The following is a 21,326-nucleotide window of genomic DNA, read 5'->3' as shown; positions in this document are numbered from 1 at the left end:
AAAATAAAAATCATCTTTGATAGAACTTTTGGGATAGTATAAAAATCAAAAAATATATCATAAATAATAATTTGAATCTTGCTAACCATAATAGTCTTAGAACATTAGATAAATTAATAATCAATATAAAAAAAAATTCATTGAAAGCTATAATAAAATTACACAGAAAAATGTGTAGGTATATAACCTTTAATAAAAACTTTGGTTTAAATTCATTTTTTTTCTTTTAATATTTTTATAAGTATAGAATTTTAGTCTTCAAAATTTTTTTATTGCAAATTTAGTTCATCTAATTTTTAAAATTAAAAAATATTAATTTACTCATTAATGTCATAAAAAATTAAACAAAAATTATCAATATACTCATAAATTACATTGTTTAGATTACTTAGTCATATTAACTTTCACATAAAGAATAACATTATTTTTTATTACACATACATTACATTTTTTTTTATTTCAATTGAATTTTATAATCTTTTAAAACAATTTTTAATTTTTTTTAATACTACAAATTTCTTACATGTCTAACTAACTACGTGATTAAATCATTCAAAAACATGTTAGTATTTTTTTAATTTATTTTTGGGGTGACATACTAAGATGGACTTCCATTATTTAATTTTGAAAATTATGATGATTAAATTTGTAATAAAAATTATTGAAGGACGCATTCACAAATCTACGGGACCAAAATTGAGACATTGGCCAACATTTTTTCATATAGTCTACCTTTTCAATTTATATATGTATACATAATATATATATATATATATATATATATATATATATATATATAAATGATAGATTTACTTATTACTTACTTTAAAAGTAATCCTACTTAAATTTAATTCACTCATTAACTCATATTTTAACAATCCAATCGTTAAATTAAAAGTTTTTAATGTATAAATAAAGTCTGTAAATTTTTTAAGAAATTTGAAAATTATTTGATATTTCGTTTCATTAATTTAAATTGATGGATAATCATAAAAGTATTTTATACATTGATTTGAATTAATAAAATAAAGTATTAAATAATTTTTATTTAAAAAAAAATTTACATGATTGATTTATACATTAAAAACTTTTAATTCAACAGTTGAATAATTAAAATTTAATATAAAATATGAATTATTGAGTGAAATAAATCTATGTAAACTTACTTTTAGTGTAAATAAATCTATCATTATTATATATATATATATATATATATATATATATATATATATATATATATATATATATATATATAAAGGATGAAACCAATTACTCATTAACAATATTGAAATTACTTATTTAATTTTTTAAAATAAATTATAATATTTTAGAAGAAATGGGTAGGCATGATAGCATGGTGAGGTGGGAGGAGTTTTATGTTTTCCACCCTATCTCTTCTAGGACTACAATTTAGATATTCATTCCGTATCTTCTGGAGTTTGAGTTTTCTGGCCTCCCAATTTTGGTTTATGATAAAGGATGAAAAGAAAAGAAAAAGTAAAAAATTCAAATGGTGGAAAAAAAATTAATTATAAACTCTCATTTTAATCGAAATGTCTCTAAATTTATATTGTATTATATATAAAAGTTATTTTTTAATTATATTACTAGCAGGTTGGGAAACGTAAACAAAAATGAGAATAAGATAATGAAGTGAATTTACAGTTTAGAGTAAGATACAAACAGGTAAAAGTTAGGACAAATTCAAACAAATACTATTTAGAGTATGATACTGTCGAAGTTAGGATGAACTCAAACAAATAAAGACGGGATTCATTTGTGATGCTTATGAATGATAATGAAGTGTGAGAGTAATTAAGATACCCCAATATCGAAACTTGAAAAAACTCGAGTGGAAGTGGGATTGTATGGGAGAAATCAGCGGAGCACCAGTGCCTCCTCGGAAAGAATAACGATTAATTAAGTAATCAATAATCAACATTAGTGACCAATTATCTCCCTCTGCCCACTTATCCATGCACGGGCTCTCCCTTCACAAGGAAAGTGAGCATTCTTAAAGTAAAGTTGCTTTACCAATGTCGCAATCCTTTCTCTACTTTTTCATCCCATGCTTTGTCTCTACATTATTCAAACCAAATTACTACACTCTAAGTAACTTAATAACCAAGTCTTTGTGTTGTTTTCTTTGGTTCCTAATACTCCATCCATTTCAAAATTTCGTGGTTTTTCCTTTAATTTTTAGTTTTGTATTAAAAATTTTAAAAATATAGTTGTTATTAAAACTAATTTAAGTAGTTAAGTGAAATATTGATGTCACTTTTAAATATGTAATTATTTGTAGTCTATATAGAACATTAAAAGTCTCAAAATTTTAAAATATAGAATATTAAACTATTTATATGCAATGTCATATAATTAGTGTGTGTTTAATACAAATTTGAGATCACATTTAAAAAAAAAATACACATTTTAATGTAGGAAAAGTAAAAATTTGTGAGTGTAGTGTTTTTTTAACCATAGTTGAATTGAACTCAAATGATTTCCAAATACACTCATACCTGTGAAAAAAATATTTGGATTTAAAATTTTTATTGACTTTGACCTGTCTTTGTGACACTTTATTATTATTATTATTACTTATTCATCTTAAATCTTTAATTTTTAAAGATTAATATACATTAATTGAACAAGTGTTAATAAATATAAATTTAGATTAAATAAATCTTATTTAATATCTAATTTTTGTAAAAATGAATAAATAATTAGTTGATAGATAAAACTAAAACCATAAATAAATCGAGATTGACTCACAAACTTGATCAATTCAATTCAACTAAATTGCGTTTTAGTGGCTTAGATTATGTTATTGGGTTGGACATATTCTGATTGAACTAATTATAATTGTATAAAGTAATGAATTAATATGAGTATATAATCCAACCTAACCTAACTTAAATATAATATTATTTTATGAAATATATATACACGCAGTATCAACAACAACAAAAGCAAAAGAAGATTCTTTCAAAAATTTGGCACATTAAATGACAACTTATATATAATCCTAAATGTCTGCACGGATTTAGGTATGTTAGGCAAGTAACTAAAGGACTAAATATGTCCAAGTTGACAAAATGAAGCCCGAATCCGCAGATAAAAATAAACCAACTATTAAGAGTTTAAGATGAAAAGTGCGAATACACAACCAATATGTATGATCTAAATATGCCATAAATCCATCAATTTAATTGCTATCAATTGAATCTAAATAAATAAATAAAACTTTATATGGCATGATTGAATCACTTGTACTTTGATGCATTTTAGCATACAAACAGTTACACGTAAGGTAAATAGAGTCGTTTTCCGACAACTTAAAAGAGGCTCATTGATCAATTTGGGGTAATTTATAAAATTATTTATGTAAATGGGGTTGTTTTTAAACTATTTACAATTTTGGGACAGTTTACTACAGTGTCATTATGGCCCATAGCGACACCAGTACTACATGTAATTTTTTATTTTAATCGCAAACGACTTAAATTTAGCCAATAGAAATCGCTACAGGCTGTAGCGATTTTTGTAAAGTCACTATGGGCTTCATCTCCATTTTAAAAATATGATAAATATATATTTTATTATTAAAAATATATATTATTTAAAGGTGTTAGGACTCATAGCCACACAATGTCGCTATGGGCCATAGCGACCTTGTTTAGTATTTTATTTTTTATTTTTCACATTTTTTTTATAAATTAAATTAAAAAAATTTATTTGCGCTGTTATTTTTTTATTTTAATTAAATATGGTAAATTAAAGATTAAATTATTTATTTTTGTACTTTTAACTAATTTTTTTATAAAATTTTTCAAATTTTTTATATATTAATTTAAAAGAAAAACTGACCAAAAAAGAAGTTAAAAAAAAAGAATGTCGCTATGGGTCATAGCGACTTGGTGTCGCTATGGGCCCTAGCGACATAATTTTCATTTAATTTAAAATTTTAAGTTTTTCACAATTATTTTATAATTTATTTTTAATAATATATTTTATAGTTTTAATATTTTTTTGTTTTCCAGATTTATTTTAATTAATTAAAATAAAGAAATATAAAAAAAACACACAATATTTTAATTAATTATATTTTTGTTTTTCATAATGACGTTGTTTTTTTTTAATTTTTAATTTTTAATATTTAAATTATCATTTTTTTAATAATATTTATTTATTTTACTTCTTTTATTATTTCCGTTATTTATACAAAGTTTTCCTTCACATAATTTTTTATTTTATATATTTTTTTAATGCACAACAGAGGTGCTATGACCCATAACGACAATGTGACGCTATGGCCCATAGTGACCTCATTTTTTTAATTTTTTTTCAACAATTATTTTATCAATTTTATTAAATATTTTTTCTTTATCCTTCTTTTTTTCTCTCGTTTTTTTACACTTTTTTTCGTTCACTTATTTTTATCTTTTATATTTATCCTGTCGTTTACTTATCATCATCTATTTTCTTCCACATTTATTTTATCAGTTTTCAAAAAAGGTTTTTAATAAAATTAAATTAAATTGTGTCGCTATAAGTTATAGCGACTTTATTTGAAGTCGTTTGTGTCGCTATAAGCTATTACGACTTTATTTGAAGCGCTATCGGTTACAGCGACTTTAGTAATATAACGTTCATGACTTGTAAAAAAAAAAAATTACAAGTGTTACTGGTGTCACTACGACACTCTTATAAATAACCCTAAAAGTGTAAATAATTTCACAACAGCCCAAATTACGTAAAATATTTTAAAAACGACCCTGCAATCAACCCTTAAAAGAAGAAAAAAGCATATAATATACTTTTAGTAAAAAAAATGTTATCATTATCTGGCCATATAACAACGTGAACCGAAAAATGATAAGTGTTTTTCAATCATCTTGGCACATAACTTTTCGGTTTTCATGTTGGCATAAAATAAGCTTCCCTCTCCTCTAAAAGCCGAAAAAGATAAGAAAACGATGGATAGTTCGTGACACACTTAAATATAAAAAAAAAAATATTTTTGTTACTTTTCATAAACGGTTCATATAATTTTGAAAACAAATGAAGTGGCATGAAAGAAACATGTCAACTCAAAACAAGTCCATGCCTTAAGAGAGGAGAAAAACGACGCGTCGTTTTGCGTTGAAATAGCGAAGTACTAATTCCCTCTAGTTACTGTTAGTCTGTTTTGGTCGTTCTTTGGTTCGTTTCCGCACTCTCTCCATTGCCGTAATAACCTTTTTTTATACACGGGTTGAACACGGCAACGCCAATGAACCTTTATCCAAAAATGAAATTCGACACCGCTGTTGAATCGAATCGACTTTGAGTTGCGCTGGATCTGTTTCCCTCTCAATTTTTCTTGTATAATTATTATCATTACGTTTATTCTTTCTTTCACTTCAATTAATGGATCCAAGAGGTTTAGCGATGCTGGTGGCGATTCTAGTTGCGGAAATTGGTTTGGTCGCGAACGGGAATTTAGTGTTCCCGGTGGAGCGTCGGAGAAGGAGTTTAAGCGCTATCAGAGCTCACGATGCTCGCCGCCGAGGTAGAATTCTCTCCGCCGTGGATCTCAACCTCGGCGGCAATGGTATCCCTACTGAAACAGGGTTCGTGTTTTTTGCTTTTTTGTAAATTAATTATTATTATTATTATTTTGAAATATGAATTATGATTACGAAGGAGTAAACAATGATTATCTTTGTTGTTATGTTGTTGTTTATTTGGTATAGTTTGTATTTTACGAAACTCGGGCTTGGCTCTCCTCCGAAGGATTATTATGTGCAAGTTGATACAGGGAGTGACATTCTATGGGTGAATTGTGTTGAGTGCTCGAAATGTCCCAGGAAAAGTGATCTTGGTGTATGTATATTGTTTTATTATTATAATTATAATACTTCGCATGTTCAATTTGACTTCTGAATCATTGACTTGAAACCTTGTTGAATTTGCCTATTTTGGATGTTATTGTAACAGATAGAGTTGACTCTCTATGACCCGAAGGGCTCCGAAACTTCAGACTTGATTTCTTGTGACCAAGATTTTTGCTCTGCCACGTATGATGGTCCGATTCCTGGTTGCAAGTCTGAAATTCCGTGCCCCTACAGCATAACTTATGGAGATGGAAGTGCAACTACTGGATACTATGTAAAGGATTATCTTACTTATAACCGTGTCAATGGCAATCTTCGTACTGCAACACAAAATAGCAGCATCATTTTTGGGTGAGAATCTGAAAATGATTACTATTACTAATGATTTACAGTTCGCACATCATTTATTGTTGACTTGTTGTGATAGTTTTAGGACGATCATGTCTGATGTTAATGTTGTTGAATTGGAGTAGTATTCTTTTGAGTCAACTATTTTTGGTTATGAGAATGCTTTCCATTCAAGTGGGAATTTTCAGTGTGTTATTTTTATTTGGAAATATTTAGGTTCCCAGGTTGATAAAGAGTTAAAGAAACATGTTAATATTTCAACTTTTTCCCTGTTAATATGTCTCTGGTTATTCTCCTGCTGACAGGTGCGGTGCAGTACAATCTGGCACATTGGCTTCATCTAGTGAAGAAGCCCTTGATGGAATAATTGGTTTTGGACAAGCAAATTCTTCGGTGCTTTCACAGCTTGCTGCATCTGGAAAGGTGAAAAAAATATTTTCACACTGCCTTGACAATATTCGTGGTGGTGGAATATTTGCCATAGGGGAAGTGGTGGAACCAAAAGTCAGCACAACTCCATTGGTACCAAAAATGTATGTGCTGTAACTCAGTCATTCATTCCCATAGTGTGATATTGGTGATCATATAAATCCAAGGGTAAATTTGGTTGTCATGCAATACTGAAACTAATAGTAAAGAAATATCTTTTATATTATCTCATATCATGTTCACTAGATTTTTAGTTGGATGGATTGTTCTGCAATTGAAGTAGGGAACAGTACTTAAAGATAGAAAATTAACTAGTGTACTGGATCTGCATGGTTTATTTTCTCCATTTGGACAAGTGTATTACATTCAAACATTTAACGTAAAATAATTATTTTACTACTCAAGATTCAGAAAATGAAGTAACAAAGATATTATTTTAAAGACAATTTTGTAAAAGCTTGATATAAGAGGGGAATAGTTTTTCATTTGTATATTACCAATTTACCATCATATTTATTGCTTTATGTCAATGTCATTTGTGCAGGTGTGTTGAGCTAGACCTTTTCAATTTTCTTCTCTTTTTTGCCACTTTTTGGATCTTGTTTGGGATTATTTTAATTTAAATATTGTAAAAATAAAAATAAATTTGGCATGTATGAAATTCCATCCTTGTCTCTCTACCTAGTAGTTATATGTATGATTGATTAGGTCACATAATGAAGGTGTCCTTTCTGTTTTTGTTGCCTAAAGGCTGGCTTCAGTTTTTAAATTCATAGGCTTAGGGTGGAAATAGGCTAGGACAAAGAATGCTCTGTTTAAATAGGTTTGACCTACTTAAAAATTCCAAGGCATAAGTTTGGTCTGTTATCTATCATTAACTTTTTTTTTTTTTATTTAAAGTTTTACTTGGCTTGTTAGCCTGTATGATGTAACCCTAAATAAGACAATCAACTAATCGTCTATGAAAAAAAAAACTATGTAAAACAAACTATAAACTATGAAAATTAAAACTACTACTTCTCAAGGCTTGAGTCAGGTAGAAATAGGTTGGCTAGACATTATAAGGGTCAAGTCTATCTTGTTTATATGATATAAACTTATTTTTAATGTCTAGTATGACTTTTACGATAAGCTATTTAAAAGTCTATTTTACAATCAGGTCTCTAAATATGACATAAATTTATCCTTCAATAAGTTTATAGGCTTGACTCTTTATGTATGTTAACATGCTTAATATTTCTGAAGGTAAATAAATACAATTTTAATACATTATAAAAATTTAATATAATAATTATACTAACAAAAATTAATATTTTGTTCACTTAAATAGTTCATCATATAGGCCTAAAATGTTTTTTAATTGGCTTAAAATCTGACCTTTTTAACTTATAAAAGTCTTGGCCTTATTTTTATTTTTTTGTAAAAAAGCTTGGTCTAGCCTGATGGAGGCTGGGTCATAGACTCCTGTTGAACGACTAGACGTCTAGACCTCTTTCTGTTCATATTTGAGGTCTCTGGTTTAAGTTGTGAAATTTTTTTATGAAATATTTTTTCTGATACTTGCAAAGTTATAATGTATTTGATATTCAGATCTTGAGTTTGACAATAATGCCATAACTGTTATCTTTTGACTATTACAGGGCACACTACAATGTGGTTTTGAAAAATATTGAGGTTGATACAGATATTCTACAGCTTCCCTCAGATGTATTTGATTCTGGAAATGTGAAGGGGACAGTAATAGATAGTGGAACAACCTTGGCTTATCTTCCTGACATAGTTTATGACCAACTGATTCCAAAGGTAAGTGTATGTATAAAGATTAACTGAATCATTATTTCCACTTGAGTATTCATGAATGTTCTTTATGATAGGTTTTGGCCGGGCAGCCTGGACTGAAATTATATACTGTTGAGCCACAATTTAGTTGTTTTCAGTATACTGGAAAGTATGACGCTTATCTTTGTGACATTCTTCATTGAAATTTTACATTTCTCTGTTATATTGGTATAAGTATCTATCACTCTTCGGTAATATTTGGTAATGCAATATTCTGACTCCTGGGGGGGGGGGGGGGGAAGAATGGGAATTGGGATAAAATAAAGGACGTAATTATTCTGATAAAAATTGGTTTTCTTTTAAAATAGAAACTGGGTATGAATTGTTCAAATGATGTTTTGGTAAATGCATTTTACTTCACTAGAATTAAATTTCATCAGTTCTCGAAGGCAATAGGTGCACTTCAATTGTCTAGCATATGCAACCCTTATTTTGTTCATAATTGTAATCTTGCAGTGTTGATCACGGATTTCCAGTTGTCAAGCTTCATTTTGAGGATTCTCTTACTCTGACAGTCTATCCTCACGACTACTTGTTCCAGTTTAGAGTGAGTACAAACTTGGTTTTGCTATAGATGTACCGAGCTTCTTCTTTGACAAGCTTTGTAGATGCTAAATACTCAAATGACAAATATGTTTTTCTTTTCAGGGCTTTAATCTCTAGTTAACCTGTTGTCTGAACTGATTTCTCCATCTCTTGAATGTAACTGAGTGTCTGTGTGTTTTATAATACATGCTTATTAAATGCCCAATACAATTATAGGGAATTTGTCTAATTTTAAATTAAAGCTTCTTATCTATTGTTCGTTGTCAACTATAATGATGGTTTAAATTGTCATCCGTACAATTCTACTGATATAATATGCATCTTTTGAATTTATTTGAACACCTCAGTTTTGATAAATTAATTACAACAATGTAATTATGGTGTTTCTTAATGTTAATTTGTCTTTGATTGTTCCCCAGGATGGTATCTGGTGTATTGGCTGGCAGAAAAGTGTGGCAGAAACGAAGAATGGAAAGGACATGACCCTTCTTGGAGGTACAATTTAGAATTAAACGGCACTTATAAATTAATCCAGTGACTTAGTCCAAGTTTATAGAACATAATATGTACCATTAGTAACCAATTGTGTTTGGTCCTGATTGTTAAGATCCTAGGGTCATTAGATATTAAGTCTTATTGTTAGTGAGCTTCGCCTTGTACTAGTAAGATGTTTAGTGTAAATGGGAGTATTAGGTTAGGATATGAGTATCACATCCTAACAATAATATGTTTATTCTAGTTGTCTATCTCTTTCTCTTGTCTTTCTTCCATTACTCAAGGCCTATAATTTCTAACACTGATAAGTGTTCATCTTATAGCCTTTTAGCTATTTGTGTTGAATTAAGAGCCTTCTTATTCTTATTTTTGAACCTTTACCTTTTATGTTGACTCTGTGTGTGTGACTGAAGCTAGTTTTATTCATTTTGGAATTCTTTGCTTGTTAGTGTTGGATCTCAATATCATTTATTAAATTTGAATTATTTTCAACTGCAGATTTGGTGCTATCAAACAAACTAGTCTTGTATGATCTTGAAAATATGGCCATTGGATGGACCGACTACAATTGTGAGTGCCATGCAACCTCTCATAATGTTTTGTTTCCTACTTTGTTGCATGGTTTAGTACTACATTCGTCCTTTTTATTTGTCCATTTGAAAAGAAAAAAAACGTTCCTATTTATGTCTTTAAAAGTTCAAAACAATATTATTATTATTATCTTTCCAATTATGTTTAATTGTTGAATATTTAGACACTTATCATAAACAAGAGAGCAAAGTAATGAAGGTCATATTAGAAAGTTAAAATTAACTAAAATAAAATTGCATTTCTAAATGTGTGCTATCTTCTTAATTGAATAGATATAAAGGAAAATGGGTAGTATAACCTCAAGTTTATATTAATATGTGGAATGTAAAATCCAAGGTTGTCTCGAGTTCATGTCACAACTTTGTTTCCTTTTAGCGCTCTTTAATTTTAATCAATCTCATCTTTCTTGGGCCAAACCTACTCCTGCTTGAAATGTTTTTTTAGGTTTATTTTCAGATGAATTACACTTCTTTCCCTTGATAGATACTTTATTTATATTGCCTTTCCTTCTAATTTTTAAAACTACACTGTTCTCCTAAAAAATAAAATGTGATACACTTCTATTTTATTGTAAATGGATCTCTTAAAGGTGGATAATAAACAAGTCTCTTAGGGTATTGTTTTTTGTCCATGCAACTTTTTGTGTTACTTATTTTATTGTTCAAACATCCTTATTATTGGTTTTGAAGCTTAGCCCAAATTTTATTTCATCTTCTAAAATTCTAAATTTGATAGTGTAAAAGTTCAATAGTAGTTGTTGATGATGCCGAGAGGCCCAACGAGTGAAAAGTTGTTCCTAAGAAGCTAATTTACATTAAAATATATTGAAGTGTAGCATTTATTAATCTCTCATTAGGATGTTGTAATTTTTTGAAATTAAAAAGGAGAGTTGTGTAATTCAATCATTTATCAGGTGGAGGGGAGTGTTATAGTGTAATTTATCTTTTTTAATGACTATTTTCTATTTTCGTATTAGAAATGCTAATTAATTTATGAGTTTGGAAAAAAGTAGTTTTTATATGTTATAGTTATTTTATCAATATAAATCATGTTAATTTCTATTGGTTTTTAGGGTAAAATATGTTGATATTGATGCATGCTAGAATAAATTTCTTAGCATTGTGTTGTTTTTGTTTTAGGCTCTTCCAGCATTAAAGTGAAGGATGAAACAACTGGAGTAGTACATACAGTGAGTGCACACAATATTTCTGGGGCTTCTACCTTTTTTATCGGAAGAATATTAACTTTCTTTTTGTTACTAACTGCCATGCTAATCAATTAAATTAACTTGGTTTTGATATAATAGGGATGACATTCATTTGATTTTGTTGTAACATAATTCCTTGAATGATAAGGTGTGCATTGTGTTTGATATGGTATAATCAGTCATTTATAGTGTAGATAGAATTGACCAAGGAGCAAATATTTTTAAGATTTTTTCTTTCAGTATTTTTTTTGTATTATTTTTTAAAATGGATTTCCTAAAGAATGTATTGCCTTGACTTTTAATGACGATATTCATCCAAAAGTTAGTAAAAAAATATATAATTTTCTTGTAGCCATCAGCAATGTCATGTCATACAAATGTGAGTTTCACTAATGCGTTAGCACACTGTAGCTTTATTAGCCCGTAAAAGTAAAAGACATGTATTAGCAGCACAGTGCATCTTTAGAATGGCCATAATTTGTTGTCATTGAGAAAGTGAGTGTTTACAGTCGGATGGGATGCTGTAATATTTTACGCCGGAAACGCTCTGAAAGTAAATTAAAACCCCAGCTCAAGTGGGTAAAAATTACAGAGTGGTACCTAAATTTATATCCTCCTTAATGGGTTATGGTAGTGTTTTTCACGGGATATGACATGAATGGTATCTCTAGGTTAAATATAATGATGATTTGTGGTAACCGCTTCTAACAAATATTACATTTATGATTATATGTTCTGCACCTATTTGAGTCTTGTTAGTTGTAAGGTATGAAACTTCTCATTCTCAAGCCCCGGAAAGACTAGGCCATGCTCAAGTAATAAATCTTCGAATTCATGGGCCAACATATCTACTTAGTGACATTTACTTTCCATACCCTTCCATTTATTTTCTACACTCCCAAAATATTAAAATTCCAAAAAGCCCCTAAAATTTATGTTCTTGAACACTTGATTCGGGATGTTAAAGAGGTGATCTAGAATACTCGCTCCATATTTTTTTTTATTATACTAAGAGATATAATTTTTTTTCTTCTATTGAGTTAGTTTCTATAAGTGTAAAGTGATATCTTCGGTCACAATTATATTCCCAAACTAGACATCAAGCTCTGGTCTTTGGTTAAGGAGCATAGGTGCAAAAACTACTTGAGCTAATAAATTTGGGTACTCTATAATATTAAAAGAGTTATGGCATTCCAAAATGTAAAAATGTATTCCTTTACCTAGTTCGGAATAAAAAAAAATGTTATGAAACACTGGGTCTGAAAATTTAAAAATGTGTTTTGGATTGGGCTTTCAGAAAAAGAAGGGGAAGTAAATGACTTATTTATTTATGTGGTTAACGGGTTTCTTCCAAAAACAAAAAAGTTCATGGTTTTTAAAATAGTTGCTCCAATATGTTGGTTCACTGATACTTGACCTTGTTAGGCCATGACCAAAATTGTCCATCCCATTCCTAAGATTTATAGACATTCATTAATATTTTCATCATTTTATGGTATGAATTTATCATTATTTTCATCATTTAATTTTTATTTTAGCCTACCATTACTTAGCTGTTGTTAATTGTTATTTTAATTTGATATCATTTTTCTTGGATAGAGTTTACATATGCAAAAGTGATATTTTAAAGTTTTTATATACGATTGTTAAACTCTAAAAAAAAAAATTACAATTGTTAAAATTTGATATATAACATAAGTTATTGAGTAGAGTAAATTTATCGATACTTATTTTTGAAATAAGAAAATATCTTCTCTCTACACACAAATACATATATACACTTGACTCTTTATGATTTGGTGTGAGTTTTTTGACTTACATCAAATTTTATATTTTCAATAATTTTTTGTATAATGCATATTTAATTAATATAATCATTATATCATATTATACTTAAGATCATATAAATCAAATTTCACATGATTTGAACTTTTTTGTATATGATATCCAAAAATGGATATTTACACATTTTAAATATTATACATAATCTTAAATATAATATTACATAATTCAACGGTTAAATCAATTAAATATTTATTATATAAAAAAATTATTGAAAGTATAAAAATTTTTAAACTGATGATAAGGAATCTTGACTCATATATATATATATATATATATATATATATATATATATATATATATATATATTAATCATTTTAAAAGAATCTATATAAAAACTAAACATATTTCAGCCTTTATTGAACTACTAATGGTTTAATGAAGAAATATATTATTTATTTTAATAGTGGTTATATGTTAGCTTCTAATAAATAATACATTTTAAACTGATTATTTTTTAATAAATCGTTACCACTTTTTTAAATAACTATTAATTATATTAGTCATTTTATTAGCTGCTATTTAAAAATTACTGAGATATATTTTCCTATAGTGTTTTGGTATAAAACTAATGAATCGATTTATTAATAGTGCGCATTTTGAGTTTTTTTTATATATTTTTATTTCTTTCATTAAATTTTTGCATAAAATGAAATACATATATTAATTTTAATTTATAGAAATGCTTTATAGATTTTAACTCTTTTTTTTTCCTTTTATAAGTACTTGATACGAAGTATATGCAAATTAACTTTATGTAGAATTTACCAAAAGAAAAAAATTTTATTATGTGGCTGGATGCAAATTACAAACATGTCAAATTTTTGTAAGACGTACGGTCGTCCATAAATTAAAATAATTAGATTAGTGAGTTTTAATTTATCTTATTCAAAAAAATGACATCTTTTTTTAAGAAAAAAAATTGGGTTATTTTTATTAAAAAACGAATATTAACTATTGGAGGAGAACCAATACAAAACCGGCAAAAAAAAATAATGAAAAGGAACATTTTGAATTAGTTTTTTATTATTTAATTTTAACTATTCATTTAATCAAATAAAAGCTCAAACTTAAAACCTTGTTGGGAGGTCATCTTATGAATGTCAAAAGATTTTACCGAGGAGATTAAAAATATCGGTAACTAATTATTTACTTCTTTACAATCATATGTACCAGTAAATTACGCTTTTAATTTTATAATATTTTGACTAAATTATATTTTTATTTTTTATTTTTATCTCGTTTTCACTTAACTGTATTATTTTTATGACATAAAAATGAAAATTAAAAAAAAAATCTAAATATTATTAAATTTTGATTATTATGTTATCTTTTTAATATTATATCATGATTAATGATGTAATTTCATTGATTAATTGATGAACATTCAATAATAAAATAAAAATTGTAGATTTTATAAAATTAAACAACTAAAGTTGTAGAATTAAAAAATAAAAAGATCAAAATTATGGGTTTAATATTATAGAAGATAAAAATATAATTTATCTAATTAATTATTATTCAATTTATTGTTATTAATTTTTTATCTTACGATAATATCATTTAATTATTTTATATTAACTTAAAAATTTACCTTTTTTTTTGGATGAAAAGCTTAACTTATTTAATTCTTTATGATTAATCTTATTATCATCATTTAATATTTTACAATATATTAAACGTATGTATTTAACTATCACAAATTTATTCATGATTTTTTTTATCATCAATTTATAATAAAAACTAAAATTTGTTTTGATTAATCATAAATATTTTTAGAATATATATACATTTATATATTAAATATGAACGATAATTTTGCGTGAAAACGTTTTTAGGGGACCATTCTTCAACAGAACCATTCAAATGTTTTAATTTAATTATGTAACTAAATATTGTTATGTTGTAAAAGTTGTTGTTTTAGAACCCTAGAGTTAAGGGACTCTAAGAGTTAGGTTGTCTTTGAGGTAATTGAATCAGAGTTACATTTGTTCAGTTCCAAAAAAAGATATATGTGATTTTTTTTAAGATATAAACATCATAAGTTCATATTTTAAGAAAATCATAAAGAGAAGTTAGAGAGAAGTGCTATGGAAACTGAAGTTTCTAGGTTAAGAATCTTGAATCAAATGTGTGAAGTTCTTCGAGCGTGGACGAGATAAGAAGCCCTTTGCCTCAATGGCGTCAAGCGTCCAAAGGATGGCGCCAAGCATAAGTTGTATGAGTTTGATGTGTTGTTTAAGTTTTTTTATGAATGAATGGTGATGATTAAGTTGTATGATGAAAATGATGTGATGATAGCTCTTATATTTTCAAGTTGATATATTATATGATGATATTTATTTTACTTTAATAATAATACTAGGCTTCTTAATTTAAGTGGTAAGACTTGAGATATCAAATTAAGTTGTTAAATAGTTTCTTTGAGAGGCCTGAAATGTCTATAAATGACTTGGTTGCGAATTTGCGATAGGTCAAACATTATGGTTTGGTAGGGTATAGTTACTTAAATTGTTTATCTCTATTATAGGATATCTCTTAGTTGATACGTACGACGACGCATTAGTTGATTATTGATGTTGAAAATGTGATATGGTAAAGGTGTTATATGTTGTATGAGGTTGCAAGTTATATGTTTGGTCTTTGATGACAAGTGAATTTGCATGTTGAAATGAATATTGTTGCCTAAGTTGTTTACGTTGTTACTTAATATTGTTCTAGTACGTTGATTTTTTTTCATAAGCTTACCTTTTCTTTTTTTTTTCATGGTTAGAATTGTAATGATTATATTTGGTATGTGAACAAGACAAAATTAGTGAGTTGGCTTGTCTAACTAATGGGGGTCTTTTGTTGATGGCTCCTGATGTCACTCTAACATGGCTTAGTAGTTGTATAGACGTTTGATCGACGATTAAGTCATTTTGTGTATAATTATGAAGATTTATATTATATGTGTACAAGGTATATGTATAACCTCATGTAGTAGAATTATATATATATATATATATATATATATATATATATATATATATATATATATATATATATATATATATATGCTCACACATTATCGCTTGATAACTTTATTTTAGTTGTGTGTTGTTTTATCTTTTTGCTACGTAGTAACTGAGTCATAATAAATGTAGTGATTGTTGGAGTGTTACAAAAAATAATCTTGTGTCATAGTTTAAATTATTTATCATAATTTTAAAATATAATTCATATGTTACAAATTAAAATATCCATTTTTATAAAATTTAAATATAATTTATACATTAAAATATAGTATTTATTTGTATATATAATTTATTATAAATTTTTATTATATATAATAAATATTTAGCTTGTGAAATATACAAGTTATTTTAAGAATAATTCTTCATAAAATTACTTCACTTAAAAATTCATGTGTATATTAAATTTTAACGATTTAACCGTTAAATTTAAGAATGAAACAAGGTCTGGGTAGATTTGCTCTTTGCGTCTCCACCCCATAAAAAGTAAGTCAAGTTCATATTTTAAAGAGATGAATTTATATTTTTAAAATACATCTTCATCTCTATTAGATTTTGTTGGGTTCAGTTAAATCCACATGAAACCAACCCATCACATTTTTTTTATAATTTTAATTTAGTTAAACATTTAAATGAATTAAATTATAAGCTAATAAATATATTTTAATATAAATAATATATAAAATAATAAATAAGAAAGAATTTATAAATATAAAATATAAGAATTAAATTACATTTTTAATCAAACATATAATTTTAAGTTTGTTACTTAATTATTACTATAATTTAAATTATTTAATTATTAAAATAATTAATTTATATTTATAATATTTATAAAAAATTTAAAACTTAACTTATATATATATATTTTTTTTTTCTCTAAAAGAAATATTATGGGACAAGTACGAGGCGAGGCAGGATGGGAAGTTGCATATTTAAACCTGTACCTAGTCAAAGTTGATTTTTCTATCAAAATCAAGTTAGAGTCAGACAAGTATTTACGGGTACAAGTTTAGTTGTCATGTTTGTTTAAATTAAAAAAGTTTAACACATAGATCCAATCTATAAATTTTTGAAAATTATTTTATATTTTATTTTATTAATTTAAATTGATAGATATTTATAAAAATAATTTTTATGTTTATATATATATATATATATATATATAAAACAAAGTATTATATGGTTTATTTTTATTTTAAAAATAATTTTGTACTTTAAGAGATTTGTTATATTGACTTTTTTTCACAAGTAAAACTCTATATTAAAAAAAAAGAGAAGAAAAATGCATTCTTCGAAATCCGCACATCAAATGATCTTTTAACCTTAGGTTGATTTAATATAAAAAATAATATAAATTTAATATTATCAAATTTTTAAGATCGATTAAGTTTTTAATACTTGATTACCAACACACCTTTATATATTTTTTATTTTAAATACTTAACATTTAATTTCTTTCAAATTCCATTATTAATTCTGCAAGCTATTTTTTCAAGTGATAAATAAGAATTAAATGAGGGAAAGTTTCGTATATAACACTTGCCTGTGGCAAATCATGACAATGGGTCATTATTTGTGGAATATGAGTCATGGCAGAAGTTAAGTTGATGCCTTTGGAAAAAAAAAAAAAAGGCAAAAAAGAAGAAGCAATGTTATAGTGATTAATGACGAACAACATACAATAACTACTCTATTATTTTCTAATATATTGGTGGCATACTCTTAAATATACTATCATGCATTTATATAGTTTTTATTTAATTATAATTAATTAATTTCAGATATGCTCAAACTCCAATACTAGCTTGTACAATATGTGACAGCTTACACATATGTATATATGTACCCTAATCACATCATTTTCCTTTTGTGATCACTCCTTAGTTCCTCTGGTAGCTGTAATACAATAATTTTGTATTTCCTTTTTTATCATTAAAAGGTCCATATATCCAGCTCCTTATCATTCTTTGTTGTGAATAAAACATAGTTATAGCAAAAAATTTCAGTGTTAAGTTCCATTTTTCTCTACAATTGGAGCTATAATTTCATAAGACAAATACTATAGCCTCCAATTTTCACACACTTCCATGGGAAACAACAACAGCACTCAAATCGTAACATCCAATTCTGACAAATGGAGTTGCATTAAGGAGAGAAGGGATTTCGATTTAAACGAACCCTTTATCGATACAACCATTGAAGCTTCTCCTTGTTGTATTGATATCAATTTGGTTCCGAGTTCTGAGGTATATATATATATGTTCCTTCTTCTTTTTTTTGGTCTTTATGATTAGATAAAAAAAAGGTCTTTTTTGCTTTCATTTTTTTTTAAAATTTTTATATTCATGTTGTCTTTTTGTTTTCATTATTCAAATTTACTCCTTATGTTTTATATGCTATTCATAAATGTCAGTTCTGGTATCTTCTATAGCTAGTATATATCTACTTTTCAACTGTTGATTAGATTGTGCTTTTGAAATAATTGTTTATGTTTGTAAATTTAGTTTTATATGAAATTTGATTTTATGGCATTGATTTGAATTTGATGTTGATTTTGAAGCGAACTGATTAATTAATGTAAACCAGTGTTATATTTTTTTTTTATTGAACATAGAAGTTATAAAAAAAATTAAATCAAAATTATTTTAAATCCAAATTAATATTTTTAAACGTGGAATTAAACATGTAAATTTTCGCATAAAATCTTATTAGCTAGTATTTTAGCATATGGTTAATATGAAGTATAAAAATTGATCTATTTCGCTCGGACGGTGATTATGTCCGGATATTTTTTTTTTGCAGTTTCAGGTTACAAATTTATAGATTTGAAAATGCTTTTGATATTAGTTTAGACAAAGGATCAGTTCATGAAAATACTATTATTTTTTATTTTAATATTTATAAAAATATATTTTGTTATCTTTATCCTATTAATAAGGAGGATATGCCTTTTTTTTATATATATTTCTTTAGATTATTTTATCTTTATATTTTTTAAAACACTTTTTTTTTCTCTCATCCTCTTTTTTATTTATTTAATTTTTATGCTTTTCATTTTCTATTTTTTTTTTCATAATTTTATTTTTTAAACATCTCATATATATCCTCTACTCAAAACTGAATATATTCACTATAACCGTTAATTGTTCACTCATATTCAACTTTAAAAGTATTTATTAAATATTAAATACATAGATTAAAAATAAATAAGTTTCTTATTATAAAGAACATAACAAAAATTGTGATAATTTTTTAGAAAGTTCGAATATATTTTAAGCTTATGTAATTCACTGAATAAATGATACATGAACATTTTTTTCTCTCTAAACATGCACCTCATTAAAAACTATTATTTTTCTTTTCATCTCTCTCTCTTTCTTCTTTCTATTATATATACATTTCTCTCGCTCTTAACTCATTAGGTCTGATGTAGAGTGGTAACTGATAATTTTTGTAATTCACTCTAAATATGCATGCACATGTAATTTATCATATATGAATTGATCAGGTTTCTGCTGACAATAAGTGCCTCGTGGCAATGGAAGGATCCCAACCTCTTGCTCCTTCTACACAAGAAGAGCACACATCCAATGACGAGAGAAGGGTAAATTTTCCATTTGATCTTAATGAAAAAATTGATGAAGAAGTGTTAATTTCTTACTCCGAGGAATCAAGTGCAAAAGTTGGTCTTGGGTGTGATGAAATGAGACCCACAACTTCCCAAGAGAATAAGTCTGCATCATGTGATGACAACATTTTAGATGTTCCTCCTACCAATGCTTCCAGCAATGACAATGAAGATAGAGCCAGTGTTGCTGATGGAGAATCTACTTCTGAAAGCAGGTTTTATCTTTTATCTGCAAAGAATGTTACATGATCAATCTTTATGTTACAAAGAATGTTACATGATTAATCTCTATGTGAGATGCGTCACATGAAGATTGATCCAAATCATATTGAATAGAATTTTACATGATTTGAACTATATGATCAATATCTCCACATGTTATACTTAATAATCGAAAATATTTTTATTGGTTAATTAATTTGTGTATTGATGGATTTTATTTTGGATTATTACAGAAAACGAAAGAGAGTCGATGAAGAGGACTGTGATGAAAAAGTGTCTTGGAGGGCTTTTCGTGGAGAAACAATAGCAGTGGAAATTGAGAGTCAAAAAGTGACCATAGTGGATGATGGTTATCGTTGGCGCAAGTATGGACAAAAAATTATTAAAGGAAACTTATTCCCTAGGTATGTTGCTCTTTCTTAGACAAGTTTGTTTATATTTGTGTACATGGATGATGCATATGTATAAGTTTGTTCATCATTAATTAATTATATATATTTTTTTATATTTTCTCACCACAAAAAATAATTATATTTTATAATAATATAATACTTATCACTAAAAATTATTTTTATCTACATTATAGATATAATATATGTTATTATATTATTTAAAAAATATAGATATAAATTATAATGAGATATAAATACGTTAAGTCTAATTCAAAATTAATATTAAAATTGTACGTATATATGTTAAATAAATTTGTATTTACATATATTATTATATCTATAATGATATTTTTGTACCTTATTGTATGTAATATTTTTTGTTGTGTCTCTCATTCTCTTTTTTCATTTTTTTTTATCTTTCTATATTTGTTTCACTCATTTTAAACCTCACATGTGCGAAAAAAAAAACGTGGTAAAAGAAAAAACGAACTAGTAAATAAAAAAAAAATCAGTATAAATGAAAATGTATGGAAAAAGATGTGAAAAACTAAAGTTATTATCATTTTATTTTACACCATCTTCGTTTACCCTGTATTATATAAGTAAATTAACAATTTAATTTATTGCTTTAAGCGTCCTTTTGGGGTGCCTTTTGTTAAAAAAATAATAATAAATCAAACATAACAAAAATAACTGTATTATATTTAATTTTAAAAATTAATTATAAGACAAAATAACATAAAAGATAGCATATAGGAGGAAATTTATAAAAAAAATTATTAAAAAAATTAGGAAAATAAATTCCGTTTCACACAAATATTAATATCTAAAAATAAATGTACTCAACCTTTATTCTTCTTAATAAATTCTCTTTCTTCTTCTCTCTTTTAATGC

The 21,326-nt window shown here is 26.4% G+C and overlaps 1 protein-coding gene across 1 annotated transcript; it reads left to right on the top strand.

Annotated features, from left to right (window-relative positions):
* The first annotated feature begins 5,132 nt into the window (after nucleotides 1-5,132).
* Nucleotides 5,133-11,682, top strand: LOC109795476 (aspartic proteinase 36). The gene is made up of 10 exons (XM_020354995.3): nucleotides 5,133-5,612; nucleotides 5,736-5,865; nucleotides 5,980-6,227; nucleotides 6,530-6,757; nucleotides 8,294-8,456; nucleotides 8,528-8,601; nucleotides 8,949-9,039; nucleotides 9,458-9,533; nucleotides 10,032-10,103; nucleotides 11,264-11,682. Exons 1-10 carry the CDS (start codon nucleotides 5,410-5,412, stop codon nucleotides 11,404-11,406), a joined length of 1,428 nt encoding a protein of 475 aa, XP_020210584.1. The 5' UTR covers nucleotides 5,133-5,409; the 3' UTR covers nucleotides 11,407-11,682.
* The last annotated feature ends 9,644 nt before the right edge of the window (nucleotides 11,683-21,326 follow it).

This window comes from Cajanus cajan, chromosome 7 (assembly GCF_000230855.2).
Source record: "Cajanus cajan strain Asha chromosome 7, NIPB_CcT2T_4, whole genome shotgun sequence".
Taxonomy (NCBI): Eukaryota; Viridiplantae; Streptophyta; class Magnoliopsida; order Fabales; family Fabaceae; genus Cajanus; species Cajanus cajan.
The sequence above is the reverse complement of the archived record's forward strand: the minus strand, read 5'-3'. Positions and strand labels throughout refer to the sequence as shown.

What these genes read in the sequence shown, in the direction of transcription:
- LOC109795476 (XM_020354995.3), top strand. Translation starts at nt 5,410, where the DNA reads ATGGATCCAAGAGGTTTAGCGATGCTGGTGGCGATTCTAGTTGCGGAA. An exon ending in ACTACTTGTTCCAGTTTAGA is followed by an intron (nt 9,040 to 9,457) that starts GTGAGTACAAAC and finishes ATTGTTCCCCAG; the next exon opens with GATGGTATCTGGTGTATTGG. An exon ending in TGGATGGACCGACTACAATT is followed by an intron (nt 10,104 to 11,263) that starts GTGAGTGCCATG and finishes TTTTTGTTTTAG; the next exon opens with GCTCTTCCAGCATTAAAGTG.